We start from the raw sequence: 22,656 nt of genomic DNA on the forward strand, positions 1-22,656 counted from the left end.
CACCTACTGGTCGCTTTTTTACATGATTTACAATGCAAACGGCTTATTCTCCTTCACAGATTGCATCAGACCCTCCTCTATGACGCAAAAGAAAAAGACTTTGACGTACAAGTACGTCTTTGGTAGGTGGGGCCTAATTTTTGTGGAATGAAAGAGTTAAGAATTGTGTGAACCCGATTTTTTTCTCAACATTTCGGCTCATGAAAAAAAACTTTAAAATATCTGCTCGCAATGAAACCAATGACATGTGGTGGCCGACCATGTTAGCTGTTTGGGTATTTCTGGGTCAGACGAGGAGGAAGGCTACAGATTACCGAGAGGTCACCCACACACCAAGATAATAGGCTGAAACATGTTAGTTGATTACAAGAACGAAGATCAATTTCATTTTGGTTTTATAGAACAAGAAGAGGTAGCGATGTAGTCTAATTTGGAATAATTTGGATTATCAGATGTGTTTGTTAACACAATATTTTACCAGCAGGGCATTCTCTCTCATGTGATGACTTTCAGTGCTCTTTTTAAAGTCTATATGAGGTCTTTGGTGTACTCACATTGCTGACTGGGGTCGGACTCGGTGGTCATCTTGACGTAATTGGTGGGCAGCAGGCCCGTAACACCGTCGGCCTCCCCTTTCCACCAATCCGGGTTGGTCTTGTCTAAGACATTGATGAGCTGGCCTTTGGAGAAACTCAGCTCGTCAGGATTGGCCGCCGTGTAGTCGTACATGGCGATGACTTGGCACACTGCAGAGACACGGAAAGCCCTTTGAGTGGTCATTTCATATGCGTAATGTCCGTGTACTTCAGTTACGCGAGAGCTCGCTTTAGTTTAGGTCTACTACTAAAATGGATGATTAAGAAATGGATTGTGACCTGGCAGAGGTGACGCGGACAACTTGTTGCTGGAGGGTCCGAGCAGCTTGACGTGGGAGGAGTGAATCCAGCCTCTCTGACGCTTCTTGCCACGAGCCTGCGCAAAGAAACAATGGAAACAATGACTTGAATCGGTAAAAAATAAATATTCATCTGGAAGTGCTTCCCAAACATACTACTTCTTATGGTGATAAAAGGAAGCAGTTTATTTGAAGTCTGTTTTTAAAAATGTTTTTCTTGCCCAAACATTAACTACAGTAGTTATAGATAAAAGTCTGAGTGTTTATGTAGAGTGGAGGCCATTATTGAAGGAACTGGTACATTTATCCATCCATCCATTCATTTTCCGATCCGTTTATCCTCACAGGGGTCGCGGGGGATGCTGGAGCCTATCCCAGCTGTCTTCGGACAGTAGGCGGGGGGCACCCTGAACCGGTCACCAGCCAATTGCAGGGCACACACAGACGAACAACCATCCACGCTCACACTCACACCAAGGGACAATTTAGAGTGTTCAATCACCCTGCCATGCACGTTTTTGGAATGTGGGAGGAAACCGGAGTACCCGGAGAAAACCCACACAGGCCCGGGGAGAACATGCAAACTCCACACAGGGAGGCCAGAGCTGGAATTGAACCTGGTACCTCTGTACTGAGTTCGACGCGCTAACCACTGGACCACCGGGCCACCCTCGTACATTTGTCGAATTCTAATTGGTGGCTTGATATGAACTTAACGCAGTAAATCAAAATGCTGGGTGCGTTCACACCGACCTGCAGTTCCCCCAGCCACCAGCCAGTAGAGTTTTTGGCCAGGACCACAATAAGTTGTCCAGGAGACAGATTCAGCTGATATATCGTTGGGGCACCGGCAGCAGAGGAAGTGACGGCCTGGGCGATCTCTGCTGACCAATCAGAGAAGAGCACGATGGAATTCAGATCCGTGTGAGTAGTTAGAGTTTTGTATTCTCACCAGGTTTCTTGGTTGGTCCACCAGGTCTTGACACCTAAAAGAAATAAAGTGACAAGCAGCTGAATGGCAATAATATCGCCTCTATTGCAATACTTACTTCCACATGAACTAAAGTTACCTCTGGCTCCACAGGCCTCACGTAGTTGGACGGGAAAATGCCGGATTGATCGCCGATGCACCCTCGCCACCACTCCCCTTCCCGCTCCGTCACCACCACCAAGTCGCCTTCCTCAAAGGTGAGGTCGCCCGCTTCAGGGCTCTCGTACGTGTACAGCGCCACATATTCTTTGTTTTGGGCAACAACACAAGGAGGCGTTAAGTCAGACGGGACGGCAAAGCTTTGAGGGTTTGGCTTACCTTCAAGTTGAACACTATCGCTTCCATCCAGCGGGTCCGTGCTTTAACAACAGTGACACATCGTTAACTCAACTGTTGGTAGTGATAGAGAAACTGGTGTGTGTTGTGTGTGTCTCCATACTCTGCGCTCATTTCACCCTCGCTGGACGAGAGGTTGAGGTTTATTTGGGAGGAGGTAGTGGTGTTGGTGGTGGGCGACCGGCGGGACATGACCTGAGTCAGGACAGGACCTGGAAACTGAGTGGTTTTGCAATGGAATGACATCAAAGACCTCTTTGAAGGACTTTTTGTTTTCTCCCCAAATCATCCCACTTCATTCCTTGACATACATTTACTTCAAATACCCTAATTAAAAATGTTTAACGTGTTCTGCATGCTTGGCCAATAAAAATGATTCTAATTGTGATAAGAACTATAACTAATTGGACTCAATGCACTGTTTGAACGCTACAAGCATACTCCACATACCCATAGCATTTAAAAATAGAAAGATTTTCAGGGCTTTTTTTTTTTTTTTTTAAACAGCAGTTCCCCTGAAGTTTTATTTAAGTTTTTAGCATTGTACAAATGGGCCAAAACAAATCAAAGTTGAACAATTTACCTGTGATGTCTCTGATTGGAGGGGAAGAGCGCCGTTGTCACCTGTTTGTTCGCCATCTGGGACTCTTGAGTGTAAAGATGAGAAAACATCATTTAAGAAGTGCTGTCGCTGCCACACTTTGCGTTCGGTGATATGGCGTAAGATTTTTGGTCTTCTCCCAACTGAGATTACCCGGAGACAGGAAGCAGCTGCATACAGGAAGTCGGTCCGAGCGACGAGGGGCCGGGCTCGGTGCATTTCTCAGCGTAACTGTGAGGGAACCAGCCCTTGTTTCCAAGGTAACTCCCGCACAACCAACCCGGCTCGCCCACCGTCTGCTCGTCCACCTGTAGGCACTCGTTTCATCACAATCGTCTACTTGCGCGGGCAAATAAACAAACCTCTATGAGGCAGTCTGCGTCGATGCTCAGCTCATCCTTGTTGCGTGCTGCGAAGGAGTACAGTGCTTTGTAAAGCGTCACTCTGGAGGCCGCCTGCGCCTCTTGTGCTTTCTTCCTTTTCTCCTCCTCCCTCTTTTTTCGCTCCTCTTCCTCCCGCTGATGCGCCTCCTCCCTCGCCATCCTCTCCTGCTCCAGCTTTGCCCTCCTGTGTCAAAAAAAAACAAAAAAACAATCAGAATTATTGGCCAAATATGTAAAATACACATGGAATTTACTTTCCTAGTTACAACACATCCAGAGGACCACAAACAACAATGACCAACAGAGGGAAACAGAGCGGAAAGCCCACAAATTACTTTCAGATGCGGTACACCCATTTATACTGTAAGCGGCATTGACTAAAATCAAGGGTGCCCAAACCTTTTTGACCAAAGGTCTACTTTTCAAGCCAGCCAACCTTCGTGATTGACCACACGTGGACGCAGAAACACACACGCACGTGCACCAATGCACACACACACAGACAATACAACAATACATGCTGGCATAGATTCTTTATCCTCAATGAAAAATGACTAATATTACTGCAGTTCACCGGGTCACTCACTCACAGTAGTTGTTTCATTCTTAGTCGTTCAGGTGGTAAGTAAAATGCCACGGACACACTTACAAAGCCTCTCTCTCTTAGACACAGCTCCTACCCACACACACACACTCGTTTAGAAAAAGTGTGTTAGAATGAATTGAAATGGGTAAGATGAGTAATCACTGATGTCAAGAATAAATAGAGTCAGTCGGTAAACTTCAGTACTGACTATAAACTTCAGCAGTTGTAATTGATTACACAGTGCAGATTTAATACATGCATGAGAGGTGTTGGATTTTCCCTTTGTATGTATCGTCTGAACAGTGCAGTAGCCTACTTCCTAAGTCCTGTACCTGGCTTCCTCTTCCTCTTTCCGCCGCTTCTCCTGCTCTTCTTCCTCTTTCCGCCACCTCTCCCCCTCCTCTTTCCGCCACCTCTCCCGCTCCTCCTCCTCTTTCCGCTGCCTCTCCCGCTCCTCCTCCTCTTTCCGCCACCTCTCCCGCTCCTCTTCCTCTTTCCGCCGTCTATCCCGCTGCTCCTCTTCTTCCCTCCTGCGTCTTTCCTCTTCCTCCATTCTCCTCCGCCGCTCCTCTTCCTCCTCCCTGCGCCTCTTCAACTCCCGCAGTTTTTCCTCCTTGACGCGACGCAAGTCGTCCAGGACGGACTGCTGCTTGGCCTGCTTCTCCCTCAATTCCTGACAGGGGGCGCACATTGCAACAGCTGTAACCGGACTAGACTGCTCATTACATGTGATCAGATACATACAAATAATAATAATAATGCCTTGGTGAAGCAGCATGGGTGGGCATCGGTCACGCAGCGGATTTTACTTTTTATACAGATACTTACCATCCACAATATCATGAAGGGTGGAGCCCAAAAAAAAAAAAAACACATCTCAAACACAAACAAAACAAGAGAACCTTGAAGAGAAGGAAGAGTTGGCTGAGACAGGCCAGCAGGGACAAAAGTGCACGCAGGAGACAGTCATCCATGTCCTCAAGCTGAACACATGCAAAAGGGAGTGGGACAGGTAGGGAATGATGTGAGTAAAAAAAAAAAAAAAAGGGATGGATAAAGGCATCCAGGAAGCAGGGTTAAGAAGGAAAAGGGAGAGAAAGGAGTTAAAATGCAGTTCCAAGCAGAGCAGTGCCAGAAATCACACACAACAGAAAATAAATAGTTTGTGATAACATAATTTTTAAAAATTACAAGTTTTATGTGTGTAACGTAACAAGATGTATTTTTTTAATGAAACAAATGCAGTTAAGTATCAAAGACCCTACAAACGGAATTAAGTAAAGTGAGATTTCTCTTCCATACGTTTAGATTTTTCAAACTTGCTTATTCAGCACAATTTGCAGAAATCATCCTCAATTCAATTGTGATGTCATGTCTGTGTCATTCCATGCCTCTTCAGAAGCATGTAACAAAGCTAATCTTGCCTGTCCATATTGACTTCTGCAAGTAATTTTTTTTTTCCCCCCTCTCCCTACCCAGCGTTTTTCCTTTCTGAATTCTGATTGTAATTTCCCCATTGCGGGACAAATAAAGGATATCTTACCTTAATATGTCACTTTTGATGATCAATGATATTCGTATCAATTCATACTCCATCCAGGCTCACAGGTGCTGCATGTAATTTCAGCGCCCTTCCACTTTACTAATATGTCTAGCACTGACCTGGAGTTCTTTGTTGTGCTGTTCCATCTGTGCGAGCTTATCTGCGGTTTCCTTCTGCAGGGCGTCCAGCTGGTCCTTCAGCTTGCGACAGTTGACGCCTTTGTTGCTCACGTTGGCGGCCAGGGAGGCCAACGTCACCGCTGCAAGATCCACCACCCAAGTCCAACAGTTGACTTCCTTCATCCGTATTGATCCACATGTGATAGACAAGGTTTGGGGCTTTTGGGGTGGGGGTGGACATACGTAAGATTTTGTTGAGGTTCATGTGACGCAACTTCTCAGTCAGCTTCTGTTGTTCAGGAACCAGCAAGGAGAACTTCTTCTGCCAGTCCTAGAGCAAGTACATGCAAAAAGTGAGTCAAGGTTATCTACATACTTAGTGATATGACATTAAATACTGGTTTCAATTTAAACCTTAAACCTTAATGAGAGTGTGTGTGCTGAAAAGGTTAATAATAAGAAAAGTCACAAAAAGACAAAAAAATGGACAATATTTTGAAAAACAAATCTTGACATTTGAATTTATTTTAAAGTTATTGTAATAATAATTAAAGATTATAAGAATAATATTGGTAACTAATAAGTAACAATTTCTCAAAATAATAGATAAATACAATAATCTGTAAATATGATTGTTTTTTTGGACATGTAGTACACTAAGAATAACAGAAAATGATTAAAAAATAAATAAAACAGTGCATTATAAATATCAAATGTCATCATAGACTCTCTCTCTCCTATATGTGTTTGTATATATATATACCGCTCCTCCTCCTCTTTCCCCACTTATATATATATATATATATATATATATATGTATATAGAGAGAGAGAGAGAGAGAGAGAGAGAGAGAGAGACTTTGTGTGAGCGTGTATAAATTTGACTCCTACACTCAGAACAAAACGTGTAGCCCATAACAATTAAAAAATACATGATAAATTGTTTTGATGATTTTTCAGTGCCATATTATTAGTGGGAGTGTCACAATGTTTATTCGAACCTCAAACTGAAGCTGCAGCGCGTTGATCTCCACAATGCGCGTGTCTCTCTTCTGGTTGATGAGCTCCACTTCGGTCTTGCGGATGCGTCTCATGCTCTGGGCATCGCGGAGGCGGTCTGAGATCTGCTTGTGCTTGTTGCCCTGCGCAGCATAAAGCCAACGTCTTAGCTGTCTGTCCGCTCGCTCGCTGGGTGGTTGGTGGCAGACGGAGAAGCGCCTCACCACGGCCTCCAGCTCCAATTCCAGACTCTTCTTCTTGGCTCGGAGCTGAGAGAGTTCCTGGTGCTCCCCTTCACGCGTCCTGCTCAGCTCCTCCTTGCGGCTACGCTCCCACTGCTCCTGACGCTGGCGCTCCAGTTCCTGCTTGGCTGCCTGCGGCCACCAAAACAACAAGGTGGCACCATTTCAACACACTAAATTTAACTCCACTCTATACACGTACATCACACAACTGTGCAATTACAATTTTAAAGTCAGGTTTCTAATTATTCATATTCAATTGAGTTTACAATTACTTAATCTGATTTATAGATGTATTTATTTTTAAAATATATTTGTTTATAAAAACTGAAATGTGCCCTGATAGGAAAAAGCTTCGCCACCACTGCAACAAGTTTGGTGCTCGTAGATTCATTTTACAATTGTAGGCTGCAACGTGTGCTAAATTGTGTCTGTCTGATAGTTGAAAACGTAGCCTGACCCTCACCTCCTTCTTCTCCATCTCCCTCAGCCTCTCTTCCTCGCGCTGCCGCTCCACTTGGCGCTGCCTCTCCAGGCGCCGCTCCTCCTCCAGCCGTCGGCGCTGTTCGGTTTCGCGGGCTTCCTTCTCCCGCCGCTCCCTGTCCTCCCTCTCCTCACGGGCCCTGCGCTCTCGCTCCTTCCTCTGCTGCTCCTCCAGGGCCTGCCTCCGCCTCTCCAGCTCGGCGCTGCCCTTCGCAAAGTTCTCCTTCAGCTTGTCCTCAAAGGAAACTGGAGAAAGTAAAAGTTGTGCGGGATTGGTCATCAAGTGACCCGGCAAGTGCCTTTTGCTTTATCTTAGCCGCTTATATGACGGTACATGAATAACATACCACTGCTCTTGTTCTTTAGGATAGGTTCTATCTCCAGTGAGTCGATTAAAGAGGGGCTACTGTAAGGTCCGGTGCCGTTGATGAGCTCACCGCACTTGAGGCCTCCTCTGCAATAGACGGATTCATATTGTGAGTAAATGATAGGTGCTAGGGTACATTCCCTGCTGAGCTGAAGTTTTGTTTTTTAGAGTCTTAGTTTAATCACTGCCTCAAGTTTGGTTGACGTGAATCCTTTGCTGAGGAGGAGATACCATCCCAAGCTTTATCCATCATACCCTTCTGATTTAGATAGCAGGAAAATAAACCAACAGACTGTACATCAAACCGCATTAGTCAACAAAAGAACCACTCAATGGTAGGGTAAAGACTAATTTACTAATTGCTATAGACTCATTTACTAATTGCTATCTCCTGAATTTCAAAAAACGTCTTTAAAAGAACATGCTCACTACATATGAATTTCCCACCATGTTAAGTTTTGAATCAGCTTAGCTGTCAAAATGTAAATTGCGTATTGTGTTAGGTCACACACCCAAGCACCCAAGCAGTTGACCTCATGTAAAACTTTTTTGACTGACACTTCAAACATTCGGTAGAGAACAAGGCTGCAGCATTTTGGCCTTTTCTCCTGTTTTCTTTACTCTTAGATTTCCACAAGACATACTTGTACGTCTTTTTAAAATTAGGCCCCGCCTACCAAGGACGTACTTGTACGTCTAAGTCTTTTTTTTTTGCGTCAAAGAGAGGAGGAGGGTCTGATGCAATCTGTGAATGAGAATTAGCCGTTTGCATTGTAAATCATGTTAAAAAGTGACCAATAGGTGGCAGTGGTGCCTCACGTGCTTGAAACGCATGCTTTTACAAAAAGCTCTTTTTCTCAGTTTTTTGCCCAGGAATCGCCATTTCCATGAAACTTAGCCATTTTGTCATGCCAATTGCTGAAGAATGGAAAAAGATTTTTTCTGCTGAAAGAAGAGAGTCCAAACTTTATTTTGGTAGTTTATATAGCATTAGAACCAAATATCCTGTGGGCCTTGCAAGATCAGTCAAAATTCGGTAAAACGCTGGGCTTGAGGGGCTTGCTCCAGTGAAAATGGCTGGGATTGAATGAGTTAATCACTCTTCTGTGATTAAATGACAGGGGAGGCTTTGTTTAATAGTTGTGCCACCTGATCATGATTTGCCTTTTGCCATTCGAAAGTACGTGCCATGTCAAGGTGATGTGGTCTATTAGAATTCATGAAAAAAATAACAGTTGCTGCCACTGGATGACTGCAGTGATTGGAGCAGTTTTCCGGTGGCATGTTACCTCAGAGGAGGCGGTATGAGGTCTTGGGGCAGGGTGAGCGGCAGTGGGCGGCCTGTCTTGGCCGTATCCACCAGATGCATCGCCAAGATAAACTCGTCGGCCCTCAGCTGGCCATCCTTGTCCACATCTGCCAGGTTCCTGAAAAGACACAAGTGAGAAGGCGCGTTCATGTCATTTTTGTATCAAAATTAATCGAATTAAAAAAAAAAAAAGGAAACAAAATCACATACCAAAAAATATATAGCAGGAAGAAGTCATTTCAAAATAGTCTAATAAATGATGAACTCACCATATTGTAGCCAGTTGAGTTTGTGTAAGGTTGGATGCAATCAGTGCGTTTCTTACTTGAGCTCCTGAAAAAAAACCCCAACAAAAATATCTCAAACTTTTTTTTTGACTGCAGCTTTTCTAACTGTCTGCCTGCTTGAGCGGTCAGGCAGCCATTTTGTTAGTTTAGCCGTACCTGACAAGTAGCCGCTCATGAGCTTGTCCAGCGTGTTGAACTGCTGCCGATACTTGAGTCTGGACGCTTGAGGCACGGCCCAGTCGCTCGAGCCTGCCGTTGTCTTGGGGGAGTTGCTGGCCAGCGAAGTGGTGGACGAAGAGCTGGAACTCAAAAACACAGAAAAACAAGAGGGCGTACTAAGTATCTGCACAGACATTAATATATCAGATTCATTGATTCTAAAATACTTTTGTCACTGGAAACATTTACAGTGCAATGTGGGAAAAGTTTGAGAACATCTTCGGTTAAGCACGTCTCCAAGAGTTAAGCTGCCCTTCCATGTTAAAAAAATAAAAGGGTTTTGTGTTTGCTATCTTCCAGAGGCATTGTGAATCATCCCTCACACAAAAGACGCTCGGAAAACCTACAAAAGTTAACTCATTCACTACCATCTGTTTTCAAAATGGAGTTTCCTAAACTATCCGACTCGCATCATGTTGGCATTTTCTCTCCTTCACAATCGATGGCACAAGCTCAGTCTCCTTTTAATCTTTAGCATGTATTCTGTGCCGACCTGAAATCCAAAACAATCGCCATCTACTGGCGTTTGTCCATCAGTACTGTTAGGTAGAAGCTTAAAACATATACATCGGTGGCAATGTTTGGAGTGCGGATAATGTTACCGTCAAGGGCAGTCAATTAGTTCTGAATTGTTGCAAACTTTGGATGACGCCGGAAAAGATCACAAAGGGACTTTGAAAAACTTTGCTCTTCATCAGTGCATGCTAAGACAAATTGCCAATGAATAGAGAAATTTCAGCACTGTCCCGAGGAGCGGCCGTCCTGTAAACTGATGACAGGACGTGTCCTTCGGGCAGTTTGACATACGCCTACGGACTATTGACATGTTAAAACGGGGAACTGTTTTCAAATTGTGAAAGAAAAAAAAAACGCCAGATGAAGTCACGTTAAAATTCAAACTGCATGTGTTTCGAAACAGGACGGATACAAAGGCAAGTGACTTGAGTTGTACACACATTCCTGGCACTTGTTTGAACATCTTCGCATGAGGTGAGGACTCCATACAAAACTCTGAAATCAGATACAAGACCCAACCTGTTCCCTAAAGAAACATGCACGCTAACAAAGCTACCAAGGAGGATCGAGGATATTAGATACCATTGTCACAAAAAGCTTAGAGCTGACATCTTAGTTTACACCATATTATGTCTCACTCGGGCAGTGTTTTGTTTTCAAAAACAACCACAAAAAAGGCACCTTCTAAGCATTTTATTTCAGTGTAAACAATATCAGTCTGGAATGTTAAATGTCCTCCACATGGGTATTTTAGTGAATAAATTGTATGAAAGGAAACGGGGCAAATTCCCGTTCCGCTCTGTTTGCCACTCTAAACTTCCTGCCGTCTCATCTGATTTGAGACAAAAGTACTTCCTGCCCTGCCCAGCTATTATGGCGTTCAATCAATTGTCAACTCGCAACTTTTTTTTTTCTCTACGTTTTGTATAGTCAGACATTAATGGCGGATTTATTTGCTGGATCACCTGCTGGATCCAAGGTCCACGAGAGAGTTGGCCTGAGACATGCCTCTGCTGCCAGGCGGAGAAAACGTCAGCGGAGAGGAAAAACCCGAGAGAGGGAGTCCTGCGAGAAAACAGCACGAGGAGAATGAAACTGGTACACATTTTTGGTGAAATTACCACGTCCTCAAAATACCAACAAACTAGCAAAGTTGAGCCCCAAATTATTCACCTTTGAGAATTAGTATTAATTCATTTTGAAAACTTTTCACCATTTGTTTATTTTTCAAGAAATTCATGAAATATCTCATTTAAATTACGATTTGTTTTCTTCATTTTGAAAATATTTCATAATTTCTTACATATTCTTATTCTTGCGTTGCAATGTTGTAAAAATGAATCTACGATGCTTCATATCTGTCTTTTCAAAACTTGTTATGTAACACAACACCCCCCCCAAAAAAACGCATTGGAGAAAACCCCTCAATTTAAGTATAGTTAAATCACACCACTTAAATATCACACTTCCATTCAACATCCTGAGTTAACTCACACCCCTTAGAAATAAAAAAAAAGGTGAAAAACAAATCACACTTTTACTGACAGTCATTTTTCTAAGTGCAATGTCATTTTTTCCACATTCTTGTGTTATGTCTAGATGACAATTAAAAATGACCTTTACTTGCGAATTTGGTGAGGACATGTATGTATAAAGCCATACGTGACAATTTACAGTCGGCTGGTCAGCCTCGGTGGAGGTCGCCTTCAAGGCTGACATTCAGAGTGGGGGGGGGGGACTTCACAACAACACCTGTGTTTTCTTCATACAAGCAACCTGTAAACCTTGAACGTCTAATCTTATCTGCCTGCGCAAGATTACAGTCGCAGTGCTTTTTGCACTCCGCGCGGGGCGCCTCATCAGAGCACTCGTATCGCAGCCTGGAATCGGACACAAGCCAATCGAGTGCAGCCAAAGGACAGATGAGGGGGGTGAGAGATAGAAGAAAATAAGATGAAGGCTTGTGTGGGTTTACTTTAGGGAAGCTCCAGCTGCCTTCCACATGTCCAAAACATGCGCACGTTCATTGAAAATTAAACCGTCCTTTAGGTGCGAATCTACTGTCAAAGTAAGCTGAGCTCAAATCGACCAACTTGAGGTAACTTAGTTACTCAGTAAAAGTAATGCGTCTGATTCACTGTATTGCCCCCGAAATGGCTTCTCGTGCAGAACCGACCTGCGGCCATGAGAGGCGCGGGGGTGAGGAAGTGTAGGTGGCAGCGGGGAAAGCCGGCGGTCAGAGGCAGCGTCATCATGGGCGGCGCTGGTCGCAGGGGAGTGTTAGCGGGGATGGGGGTTAGGATGGACATGGCGGACATGGGCGGTGGCGGCATGCCAAACGAGAGGTTCGGCAAAGAGCCCATCCCTGCAAGGGGGACGTGGAAAGTGGGTTAGGATGCAGGGTCAGTTGTGACTGAAAAATGGGGCACATTCAGAGATGCAGAAGTCAAAAAAGGAGTGTGACTGGCGTTTCGGTAAATTTCCATGGGAATTTAAGAAATAGAGCAGTCCCACATTTATTGCATGGGATTATGTTCCAGAACTCCCTGCGATTGACGAAAAGCCGCAAATTAGCAATCATATTTGCATAAAGCATAATGCCAATACAAAACATGCATGTGAAGTGCAGGTATCATTTTTGTCAACTTGGCATTGCCATTCCCATGTTCTACTCTGTTGTATTTGGGACTCAATGTGTGGCTTTCAAGGTTGAGGCCTGGCCTGGTGAGTGAGGAGGAAGTCAGCAAACAACAGTATATATAGCCCTGATGTGTCTGCACTAAATGTAGGACAAATCGAAAAATACTTTTTTTGTTAAATTAGCTTCAATCCTCAATGACCGCCCCCAAATTCCAAGTAATCCTTATACATTTGCATAAAGCCCATAGAGGTTTCTAATACAGTGATCCCTCGCTATTTCGCGGTTCGTTTATCGCGGCTTAGGTGTATCGTGGATTTTTTCAAACATATTCATAAAAAATATATCTTTTTTTTTTTAAGTCCGCAAAAAGTCCACAAACGGTCAGCGAGAAGCAGCAAAAGTCAGCAAAACAACAATGAGTCACATACAGCAACATATACAGTACTACATGTAAAGTATATGTTTACTGTATTTTGTTATTCATACACTAGCCTAACCTATCATACCTGTCAACCTCGGATAATACCCACCCTTATAAATGATTACGATTCCCCTTACAAAGCAACAAAAACCCGTACAATGGCTTACCGCGAATGTGCACGTCATGCTTTATCAATCCGACCGTATGCAGCGATGAAAAAAAATATACGACTGAGGATTACTTTTGCTGGTTTGCCGTGACAATAGTAGCGATCGACGACGGCATTGTCGTTGGCTACCAGCAGGTGAGACGATCTGGATTTGAGCCAAAATGGTCTTTGTGAGATCGGTTCACAATTGTTGTTTTTTTTTTTTCCCCCGTACAAAAGTTGTAATACGCCGTACATGATTTGAAATGATAAAAAAACGTATAAAATACGGGGAAACGTACAAGTTGACAGGTATGACTTATACATGTTTAAATCTATTAGTGTACAGCATTAAGTAATGTTCATTGCTACAAAATTGACTTCTACATGCATGTATACCATTAAATTTGGCCTTATAAATATTTTTTATACTCATACACATGTACATGTACCTATACGGCGTGGGAGGGGGGATCACTGCTTTGCGGATTTTCATTTATCGCGGGTGATTTCGGTCCCCATTAACCGCAATCAACGAGGGATTACTTTACATTGAAAATCCTCCATCTTGTCAAATTTCTGTGGAAATTTACTGGAAAAGTTCCAGAAATGTACCACCAATTTTCCATTTCATTGAAACATGAGTCACACTCCTTTTTTTTTTTTTTTTGTACCAAAGCGGGCCGACGAAGGGTGGGGGGCCTGAGCAACAGAAAGCTGCTTCAAGCCCATCGGCAGTGCAACGGGTAAACTCTGGCCCTGCAGCTTCAGCTTAATGAGCTTCATGGCGATGGAGAACTCCAGTCTATCCATCTTGCCGTCGCCGTCCATGTCGGCGAGGTTCCTGAAAGAGACGTCACAATTCACAAGCGCTCGCACAAAATAAAATCGTCTTCAAGACATGCACGGCATGCTGCATTTGTCCCGAATCTCTGGGCAAGCTGTGAGTGATCCCCATGCCTGGTGTAACTAAGATGGTTGTTAGGTGGGTCAGGAAGTAAGAACAGTACAGGAAGTTGAAGCCAAGCAAGCAACCGAATAAAAACACAGCCAAACAATGGAAGCAATTGTACGGTTAAAGCGTTTCCATTTGTAATCAACCAGGAAGCCGAGAGGCCCCGACTCACCAGATCTCGGCCAGGACGGACGGCGGCAGGCCCGACTGCAGGAAGAATCCTCGGGCTTGTTCACCTGCAGACGGGAGAACAAAGGTCACAGAACATTCTGGTGGGACTAGCAGCTGAGAGGATCGCTCAAAAGACATTTGTACGTAAATACCTGAGACGTAGCCAAGGACGGGGGCCAGGGTGTCGAACTGCTTGTCGTGCTTCCCCCGCTCCTCTGGCGAGATGGACCACACTGATCCACCTGCAGACAACAGGTCACGTGTACATTAAATAGACAGTTTGCATTCAAAACATTACTCCAAAAAGAAAAAAAAATCAGAAAAGGAAAAAACAAAATCAAGAATAGTAAACTAAATGAATCATTTTTTAAATCATTTTTAGGTCTTATAAAATGTCATTTTCATCCCGCGCATGACGTCTGGGAGGGCACACACAACACAAAGTTTGGGGGACACATTTTGGCCTGCGCCACAGCATTTGCCTCCCAAACGAGCCGACGTCCGCCCTTGATGCATCTTTCAGCAATGATTTTTAATGCATAAAAATCCACAGTCAGCTGCTTTTACTCCTGCCGCATATCTCAAGGCAGTTTTCAGGGTGGCAATTAAACGTGTAGCTGAGCCGTACAAGTGGAAAAGATGGAGATATCAATCAATTAGTCACGGGGGGAGTTGAGCCAATTACAACGCGATGTCACAACCGGTTTTTGAAAGCGGCCCAGCTGTTTTTTTTTTTTTTTTTTAACGGGTCAGAATTGAGTGTCGGCACGTTATAGTTGCTGATGATGAATGGGGTTGTCACAATGGATTCATCAATCACTTTCTTGGACGCCCGCAAACTCGTGCGTCATTCACACATGCAAATGTCTCACTTGTTAATATTCCAATTCGAAACATTGCAACCTATGCATTATACATTTCGCCCCAGCCGAATATTCTATTCAAATCATTTCATCGTTAGGATAGTTCATACAAATCATGTTCCCACGACAACTCAGCTGCATATTTAATATATATCTCTTGAAATATGATTAACTAGTAAAGGGAGGAGGGTCTAATGCAATCTGTGAATAAGAATAAGCCGTTTGCATTGTAAATCATGTTAAGAAGCGACCAGTAGGTGGCAGTGGTGCCTCACGTGCTTGAAATGCATGCTTTTACAAAAAGCCCTTTTTCTCCCGCTTTTTGCCCAGAAATCACCATTTTCATGAAACTTAGCCATTTTGTAATGCCGATTGCTGAAGAATGGAAAAGGATAGAAACAACATATTTTTTCTGCTGAAAGAAGAGAGTCCAAACTTTATTTTGGTAGGCTCCATGTTTATATAGCATTAGAACCAAATCCAAATATTCTGTGGGCCTTGAAAGATCGTTCAAAATCCAGTAAACCGCTGGGATTGATCGGGTTGCTCCAGTGAAAATGGCTGGGATTGAATGAGTTTTAATCAATTACATAAGGACTTTTGTCATATATCATCGCTGTCAGGTGGAAAACCTGGATGTCCAAATATGGTCAATTTCATATTTTTTCATCAGTGATACTATTGGTTTGTCTCCATATTTTTTTGTTATTTTGGAACGGACCGATGGCATTTCGTTTGATTTCAACGGAGAAAAGGGATTAGATGTACGAGTAAAATCAATTTGACAGAATGAATTCAACTTACAAGTGAAAGTACCATTGTAGTTTACATCATGGCATAAGCAAATGATTAAACCAGCATGCCATTTACTAGGTTGGAGTGATCTGAATTTATTGCACTGCGACACCTTGGGAATGATAACAATAACGCCTTTTATGCCATTTAGCATCCTGACTCATCGGCCTCACCGACTTCAGGAAATGCCAGCCTGCCAATGACGGAATTTCTCCCAACGTAACCCCAACATCCCGTCTTGGCACGCACACACCAGAGCCCCCCGGATCTTGCCTCCGGATGAAACTGGATCAGCAATGTGTTCAAAATGGAGTAGACGAGAACCAACACCATCTAGCAAGGTTGCCGTCACGAAGAAAGGTGCGTTTGACCCCCTTCACCTGCTTTCCTCATTTAGGCCGCTCACTCTGCCCCACGTGAGCATGGTCAACACCTGCGCGGGTACGTTTCGTCCCACAGGCTGACCCACATTCTGGCATTGTCAGCAAAAGCTGAGGTAATTAATCGGCCGCCGGTGGATGCGACTACTGCACTCAACGTGTCGGATTTGGCGCAGCCCCGCAGGGACTGCAAGTGGCACGCGGCAAAGCTCCTTAACGGGCTCGGGAGCATTCGCAAGCTAACGGATGCTCACTGGGAAGCTGGAAGAGAAGATAAGTGACGCTCAGTCAGAAGTCTGCTTTTGAGGTTCTGTGTTAAATAAGGGCGTGGCAGTTTCAGGAAGCCTCCATGCCAGGAGGATGATAATCGTTACTCGTTAGCAGCCAAGAGAGCTAAACGTTGCATATGGTCTAAAACGAAAAGGGCAAATGTTTGGCACAATGAATTATTTTGAATTGATGACTTGATACTTGCCAGTAATTTACCTTTTTAAGGTAAGGATATTTCTTAACATAGTGAACCTGAAAAGCGATTTATCCACTTCATTATCAAGTGTCAAGTACAACTTTATTGTCAAATGTGCTGTTTCCAGCACAGATGAAGTACCTGGAACTGTTTTGTTGGAATTCCATACATACACAAGTGGAAAATATTACTTTGGATTTTGTATGAAACGGTTTTAGAGTCAAGTTTCTTAAAACTGATTCTTCCCAAAAAAAAAACCAAGGTTCTAAGGCACGTGTGCAACCACCTTGATATCATTCTTCATCTTCCAGTCAGCTGGACAAATACTTCCGCCAGCTCTCTCGGGCAGAAGAGCTGCGCGCACACTAGTGCCTCGCGGTGGCCGGACCTCGACCAAAGGTCAAGTCCGCAGTCCTTAGATGTCAATCAAAGATAATCATCGCATCCACTGCGTCCTTCCCGACGTTCGATTACGCGGCCGCGAGCTGCACTGCACCGCAGTGCTACAACGGCGCAAACAAACAAGCGCTCAAACCACACGGGTCCTCCTGTTAATATTGAAGAAATAGAACCCAGCAGAGGTTCCTGTGCGGAATTTCATTTGCAATGTTTCCCTTTGTTGTCTTGGTGCCGTGTTGAGTCAAACCTCCATAGATCAGCCTCGGTTGCCTGCCTGCCCTCGGGGGGTTGAGACCACGTGGTTACCTTCCTGACTATTTACATACTAACCGCCACACCCAGGGACGCACAAATGATTTTTGCCTGCTTGTTGATTGCGACGAAGGATGCAAACCAGTTTTGCTCATGGCTTGACATCAGGGTAGCGCAATTAAGAGACAGTGGGTCAAGTATGGTTTCCACACATTGATCACTTCCTGGACAGCAACTTCATGACACACACAACGCGTTTGGTTTTGTTTTATGGCGAATCAAAATGAACACTTCACACCAAAATGGCAGACTTGCTGATTCTTTTTTTTATATATGCCTTTGGAGATGTGTTTGTGGGTCTACTAATGACAGATATATCGACCCAATTTCCTGATGCTTGGATAAATTGGCTTCAGGGGCTGACCTTTATTGAATGACCCTGAGGTTGCCGTCCATACAAAATGGACGTCTTGTATCCTTTGAGGAAACTTCCACTGAGAAAATATTAACACGGGGAATGTGTGAAGCGTGAAGTGCAATGCGGGGGGAGGATTAATATGGATCAAAATTGGCCAACATTGTACGTCGTGATCTCAACGTACTGCTGCATTCATCACTGTCAGGTTTATATGTCCAAATGTGGTCAATTTAAATCTTTTTTTCACTTTTTTTTCCTCAAAAGTCTTTCATTTTTATCTAGCATAACGGCGATATTTTCAGTTTTTGTTTTGAAGTTTGCATAATATGGATTTTAAAATGCATCGTAATTTATTTCTATGACGTTTCAGGGAGGGAAAAAAAAATCACCTGTTGCTGACTCTCACCCTTAATTAACCCTTTCATGCACCCTGTAACCTGATAACATGATAAGCTGTCCACTGTAGTAACTAACCGCTGTTCCTGAAAGGGTTTATAAATATTACATAATGTATTATTTGCCCTGCGATTGGCTGGCAAACGGTTCAAGGTGTCCCCCACCTACTGCCTGAAGACAGCTGAGATAAGCTCCAGCACCCCCTGCGACACTTGTGAGGATAAGCGGATCGGAAAATGAATGAATGAATAATATATTATTAGATTACTCGGATTATATTATTATTCTTAATATTATAATTCTGAAAACCTGATGAATACAAGGCCAGATTTGGAATCAGCGCCAAAAAAAGGGAAAACTTTACTTGAATCACTGATTTAAAAAATGGAGTAAAAATGTGTTGAGTGGTGTTATAAACTAATTGCAAGTGTTGCAAATCGCTTCAGAACAAATCTCTGAACTCAAGGCTCAACTAGCTGAGAGGTGTCTTAAAAACTGCACCTTTCCCTTTACTCTGTGAGGGCCATGCAGCATTATGTCACCTCAAGAAAGTGGATGTTTGTTAAACAATGCTGAGTGAAAATCGTTTGTTACCATTGGTTAAGCCTGTTTGGTTAAAAACGGATAGCTGGAATGCTTTGGTGCAGAAGGACACTTGGTCGGTCACCAAATGAGTGCAGAGAAATTTGGCAGGGGACTCTACGTGCCCTGTAATATAAAATGTAATACTAACTTCAATGAAGCAATGTTTGGAAAGTTACAATTTAGGAAAATTCAGCCGACAAGGGACAATATGTAGCAATCCAAAACCCATTTGTACACACGTCATACTTGATCCGTTTGTCTACCTTCAAGTTCAACATGTGCTTTCTTACCGTCCATGGCTGCAGGTGGAAGTGTCCTCTGCATGGCTGGCTAGCTCGCAGACATCTGCAGAGAGGGAGAGCAGGCAACATGATTGGGTGAGTAGACCAAGTGTGTGCGTGTATGTGTGTTTCGCGTGCTTGGGGACAGAGCAAGCAGGGGGATATTAGAAAAAAAAAGAAAAAGAAAAAGAAAAACAACAACTACAAGAAGGAAAAAAATGAGGCTCTGACGGGAGGCAGCGTACGTCTTTGTCTCGTGTCCGAGGGCAGGTGGCGGCCTGAGCTGTCTGTCTTGATTCCCCCGGTGACGTTTACGACTTGTGCGTCGAGCGTCCACATCCACCTCGGCCTCGTCCTCGTGGCTCGGCCCGGGATCAACAGAAGCGATTTTTCTTTTCATGCAGACAGTCACATTTACAATGTTAATATGCCTAAATACAAGAAGGGATCAAAATTGTACACTAGCCATCTTTCACACAAGATGGAAAATAAGGCTGTTGCTATCAAATCTTTTCAGAATTTATTGTCCTATTAATATAATTATATCATATAAAAATTGGATGAAAACGTGATATAGTTCGCCAATTGCCACATTTCTTAGTTATCTGTAAATAAATGATTATTTTGCCATCAAAAAGTCTCAGTCAGTTTATAGTCTGAGCACTACAAGGCGCACCTAAAAGCATTTGATTTTCTCAAAAGCCGACAGCGCGCCTTATATATGGATCAAGATTCAGATTTCTTGGACGTAGTATTTTAACTGTTCTGTAAAGCGCTTTGCTACAGCGGTTGTGAAAGCTCTTTATAAATAAAGCTGTGTTGTATTGTATTGTCTTGTATTCTCTTTAGCGTAGCTCCATCTAGTGGTTGCATAATGCAACCGCAGCCACTATGATAGCTTCTACAATAGTGGCTGCCTTATAATGCGGTGCCCCCTATATATGAAAACAGTTTTAAAATAGGCCATACATTGAAGGTACACCTTATACTCCGAAGCGCCTTATAGTGTGGAAAATACGGTACTGCAGCAACTGTGCTGCACTTTCTCTTCTCTTGTGCAAACAAGGCAATGGTATCCACCCTGGTTGACAAGAACTTGAGTGCCTCAAGGTGTGTTGTTAGTGAGTGGTGTCAACTATATAAGAGTGACCTGTCAGCCTCTTTTTCCTTCTTTTTCTTCCTCTGCCCTTCTGGTTTCAAAACAACACTAACGAACCGGACAGGAAACATTTGAATTCAAATTTTCGCTTCGATTGGGTGAGTCGCGTAAAACCACAATCGCTCACTTCGACGACGCTCGGACTCGCCCTGCATGCTGATTGTCACCTGCGCTTGGATGTGCCTATCAATGCATCACTCTGTGTGCATCGTTCTGTGCCTGTGTGTGTGTACACTTTGCATAGAAAGACCATCCTGTTCGAGCACAGGAAGCTTGGCCAAGCCACTGGGAAGAAAGAAGGCTGTGTGCACGTGTGTTTGTATTCACAGTGATATTCACTTCCCCCCTGTTGTGCTGGTGCAGCCATAAATTAAGGTTAAAGCTCCTTTTGGGTCCTCTATGAACAACACAAATGTAACTAATCCGATTGGCTTATGCTGCTTTATGTCACATCACAACAACAAATAGCTAATGCAAGAATGGCACAAGATGTGCCTTAAAAAAAATAATAAAAAATTCAGGAATCGCTGCTGACACTCAGGCGAGAGGTAGGGTACATCCAAATAAGCATGTGAAGATGTGACGATGCCATCAAACAGTCAAAACGGCCCTCTTGGGGGAAACCAGAACTAGAATGTGGTCTTGTGACCAAAATGAGTTTGACACCCCTGAGCTTGAGCACATGCACTGAGCCAAGGCACTCGTTTTGCTTTTGAAAAATCTCACGGCATGCCACCAAACATAAAAAAAAAACAACAACAAATACTGACATAATAATGATTTGGTCTCAGTTCACTCTCGAATGTACCTGTTAGATCAACAAAAATCTGATACACTCACTCACAAATGGCAGCAGGTGGATACGCAAGCTAAATTGTAATTGAGTAATTGGAATCCTCCCGTCTAACGGAAAAGCATTTAATTGCTTTACCTATCAGTGAATGTCACTGGCATAGATGTACAAACAAAGATATGTTTGCAAATAATACATTTTTTTTTTAAATTGAAATTGGATGATTTCCTGTGGCACCCTTGATGAGCTCTCAGGCCACAGTAACAAATCACTCATTTTGAGCACGGGTGTCAAACTAAAGGCCCAGAGGCCAGGTGCAGCCTCATTTTTTTCCTTCCCCACTATATAGTGTTGCACTCCATGTTTTTTTCTTCTGAGTGGATTTGTTTCTATCTTCAGTTTTTTTTTTTACACCAAATCCCTTCTTAACAAATTGAACAGTATTTTCATAGTTGCTTGACACTGTTTTCCCATTTAATATATATGACACCAATAGATTGTTAGGCCAATTCTGTGTATATAATAATCTGACATTTCAATAACTTCACCCGGGAGGGATTCGGAATCGAACCAAGAACCTCAAAATTGTGAGGCAGAGTCACATCAACCACTGACTAGTAGAATTAACAATTCAACTTACAGGAAAGCAAAACCGGTGTCACAACAATAAAGATATTTTTTTAGGTGAAAGAATTATTATGTGGGGGAGGTGGTGGTGGTGGTGATAGTGGGGGGGGGGGGGGGGGTCATGCAGAATGTCATGAACAAGTGTACCTAATCATGTGGCATTTCTAGCACAAGCAGATGGGAAGAGAGGCCCACCAATATATACTGACTTGAGAATGAGGCTCGAAGGCTGGCTGCTGTTTGTCTCCAACAAACAAAGGCAGTATTTGTTTGAAAAAAAGGCAAATGAAAAGTGTCAGGCTTCAGACGCGTAAAAAAAAAGACAGCTCAGATGGGTGTCTATCCGTACGTTGAACACGCTGAGCTGTCTTTTGCACATAGTAATATTTCAATTAAGAAACAAATGCACTAACATATTCGTTGCATAACGAACGACTGCTAACGGGGTATTTACCTGTTGCGGAGGAAAAGCGGCCGGTAGTCAAGACATCCACAGGAGGGCAATTCGGATAGCAGCGGAGGAAAGAGCAAAGCGAGGAAGTGTCGAAGGCGGGGCCGACGGCCGACTGGAAGGGGGCGGAGCCCGGCATTCAAGCCGGAAGTCATTTCGTGCTTAACTTCCCCCTTAGATTTTCAACGTAAATTGTCCCGTGTCACGATACGGGGGCGCTCGCTTTACGACCGAGTGAAATCAACTATAGATTTTAGCTAGAGTGATGCACACAAGAGTTAGTGGTTAAATGTTTTCTTTGTGATTAAAATCAAAGCGTAGGAAAAAAAAAGGCAAGTGAGAGGTCAGCTAGCTTGACATTACGTCACCATGCAATACAATGAAATGTAACACGAGTTGCAAGATTTACCATGTTCTGTACATATATACAGTATGTATAAAAACAATTCGACTAGTTGTTCAATGGTTGAGACAAGAAAAGTTTCAATTGCACCCATTAAAGGCGCCAGTTACATAGAATTGTATTTTCTTTCAAACATCATTGAAACTAGGACTTATGATCTATTGGATATATTATCAA

General features: G+C 43.4%; 1 protein-coding gene and 1 long non-coding RNA gene across 11 annotated transcripts in view; one reads left to right on the plus strand and one right to left on the minus strand.

Annotated features, from left to right (window-relative positions):
• Nucleotides 1-22,209, minus strand: part of LOC147187959 (intersectin-2-like) — a 28,682-nt gene extending 6,473 nt beyond the window's left edge. The window contains exons 1-29 of one of the 10 annotated variants that reach the window (XM_086100130.1): nt 22,080-22,209; nt 19,292-19,438; nt 19,056-19,110; nt 14,364-14,453; nt 14,213-14,276; nt 13,760-13,929; nt 12,052-12,240; nt 10,841-10,940; nt 9,297-9,445; nt 9,123-9,186; nt 8,834-8,971; nt 7,525-7,631; nt 7,161-7,423; nt 6,677-6,826; nt 6,455-6,595; nt 5,698-5,785; nt 5,455-5,594; nt 4,695-4,775; nt 4,125-4,465; nt 3,186-3,390; nt 2,977-3,131; nt 2,806-2,869; nt 2,326-2,417; nt 2,205-2,245; nt 1,966-2,132; nt 1,848-1,881; nt 1,649-1,779; nt 876-972; nt 555-746 (exon numbers count right to left, since the gene is read on the minus strand). In XM_086100130.1, the coding sequence (XP_085956256.1) occupies nt 555-746; nt 876-972; nt 1,649-1,779; nt 1,848-1,881; nt 1,966-2,132; nt 2,205-2,245; nt 2,326-2,417; nt 2,806-2,869; nt 2,977-3,131; nt 3,186-3,390; nt 4,125-4,465; nt 4,695-4,775; nt 5,455-5,594; nt 5,698-5,785; nt 6,455-6,595; nt 6,677-6,826; nt 7,161-7,423; nt 7,525-7,631; nt 8,834-8,971; nt 9,123-9,186; nt 9,297-9,445; nt 10,841-10,940; nt 12,052-12,240; nt 13,760-13,929; nt 14,213-14,276; nt 14,364-14,453; nt 19,056-19,089 (3,487 nt within the window). In that variant the 5' untranslated portion in view covers nt 19,090-19,110; nt 19,292-19,438; nt 22,080-22,209. Of the gene's footprint in view, nt 1-554; nt 747-875; nt 973-1,648; nt 1,780-1,847; nt 1,882-1,965; nt 2,246-2,325; nt 2,442-2,805; nt 2,870-2,976; nt 3,132-3,185; nt 3,391-4,124; nt 4,466-4,694; nt 4,776-5,454; nt 5,595-5,697; nt 5,786-6,454; nt 6,596-6,676; nt 6,827-7,160; nt 7,424-7,524; nt 7,632-8,833; nt 8,972-9,122; nt 9,187-9,296; nt 9,446-10,840; nt 10,941-12,051; nt 12,241-13,759; nt 13,930-14,212; nt 14,277-14,363; nt 14,454-19,055; nt 19,111-19,291; nt 19,439-21,772; nt 21,857-22,079 lie in introns of those variants that run through there. The other 9 variants (XM_086100128.1, XM_086100127.1, XM_086100126.1 and 6 more) reach the window with 9 other exon arrangements.
• LOC147187960 (uncharacterized) lies at nt 7,518-14,261 on the plus strand. Its single transcript, XR_015097638.1, has 3 exons — nt 7,518-7,653; nt 10,806-10,973; nt 14,190-14,261. It is a non-coding gene; the product is annotated as an uncharacterized LOC147187960 (long non-coding RNA).
• Nucleotides 22,210-22,656: the final 447 nt, after the last annotated feature.

The sequence above is a fragment of the Hippocampus guttulatus genome, chromosome 20, assembly GCF_054856545.1.
Source record: "Hippocampus guttulatus isolate MCC_2025c chromosome 20, RoL_Hgut_1.0, whole genome shotgun sequence".
Classification (NCBI taxonomy): Eukaryota; Metazoa; Chordata; class Actinopteri; order Syngnathiformes; family Syngnathidae; genus Hippocampus; species Hippocampus guttulatus.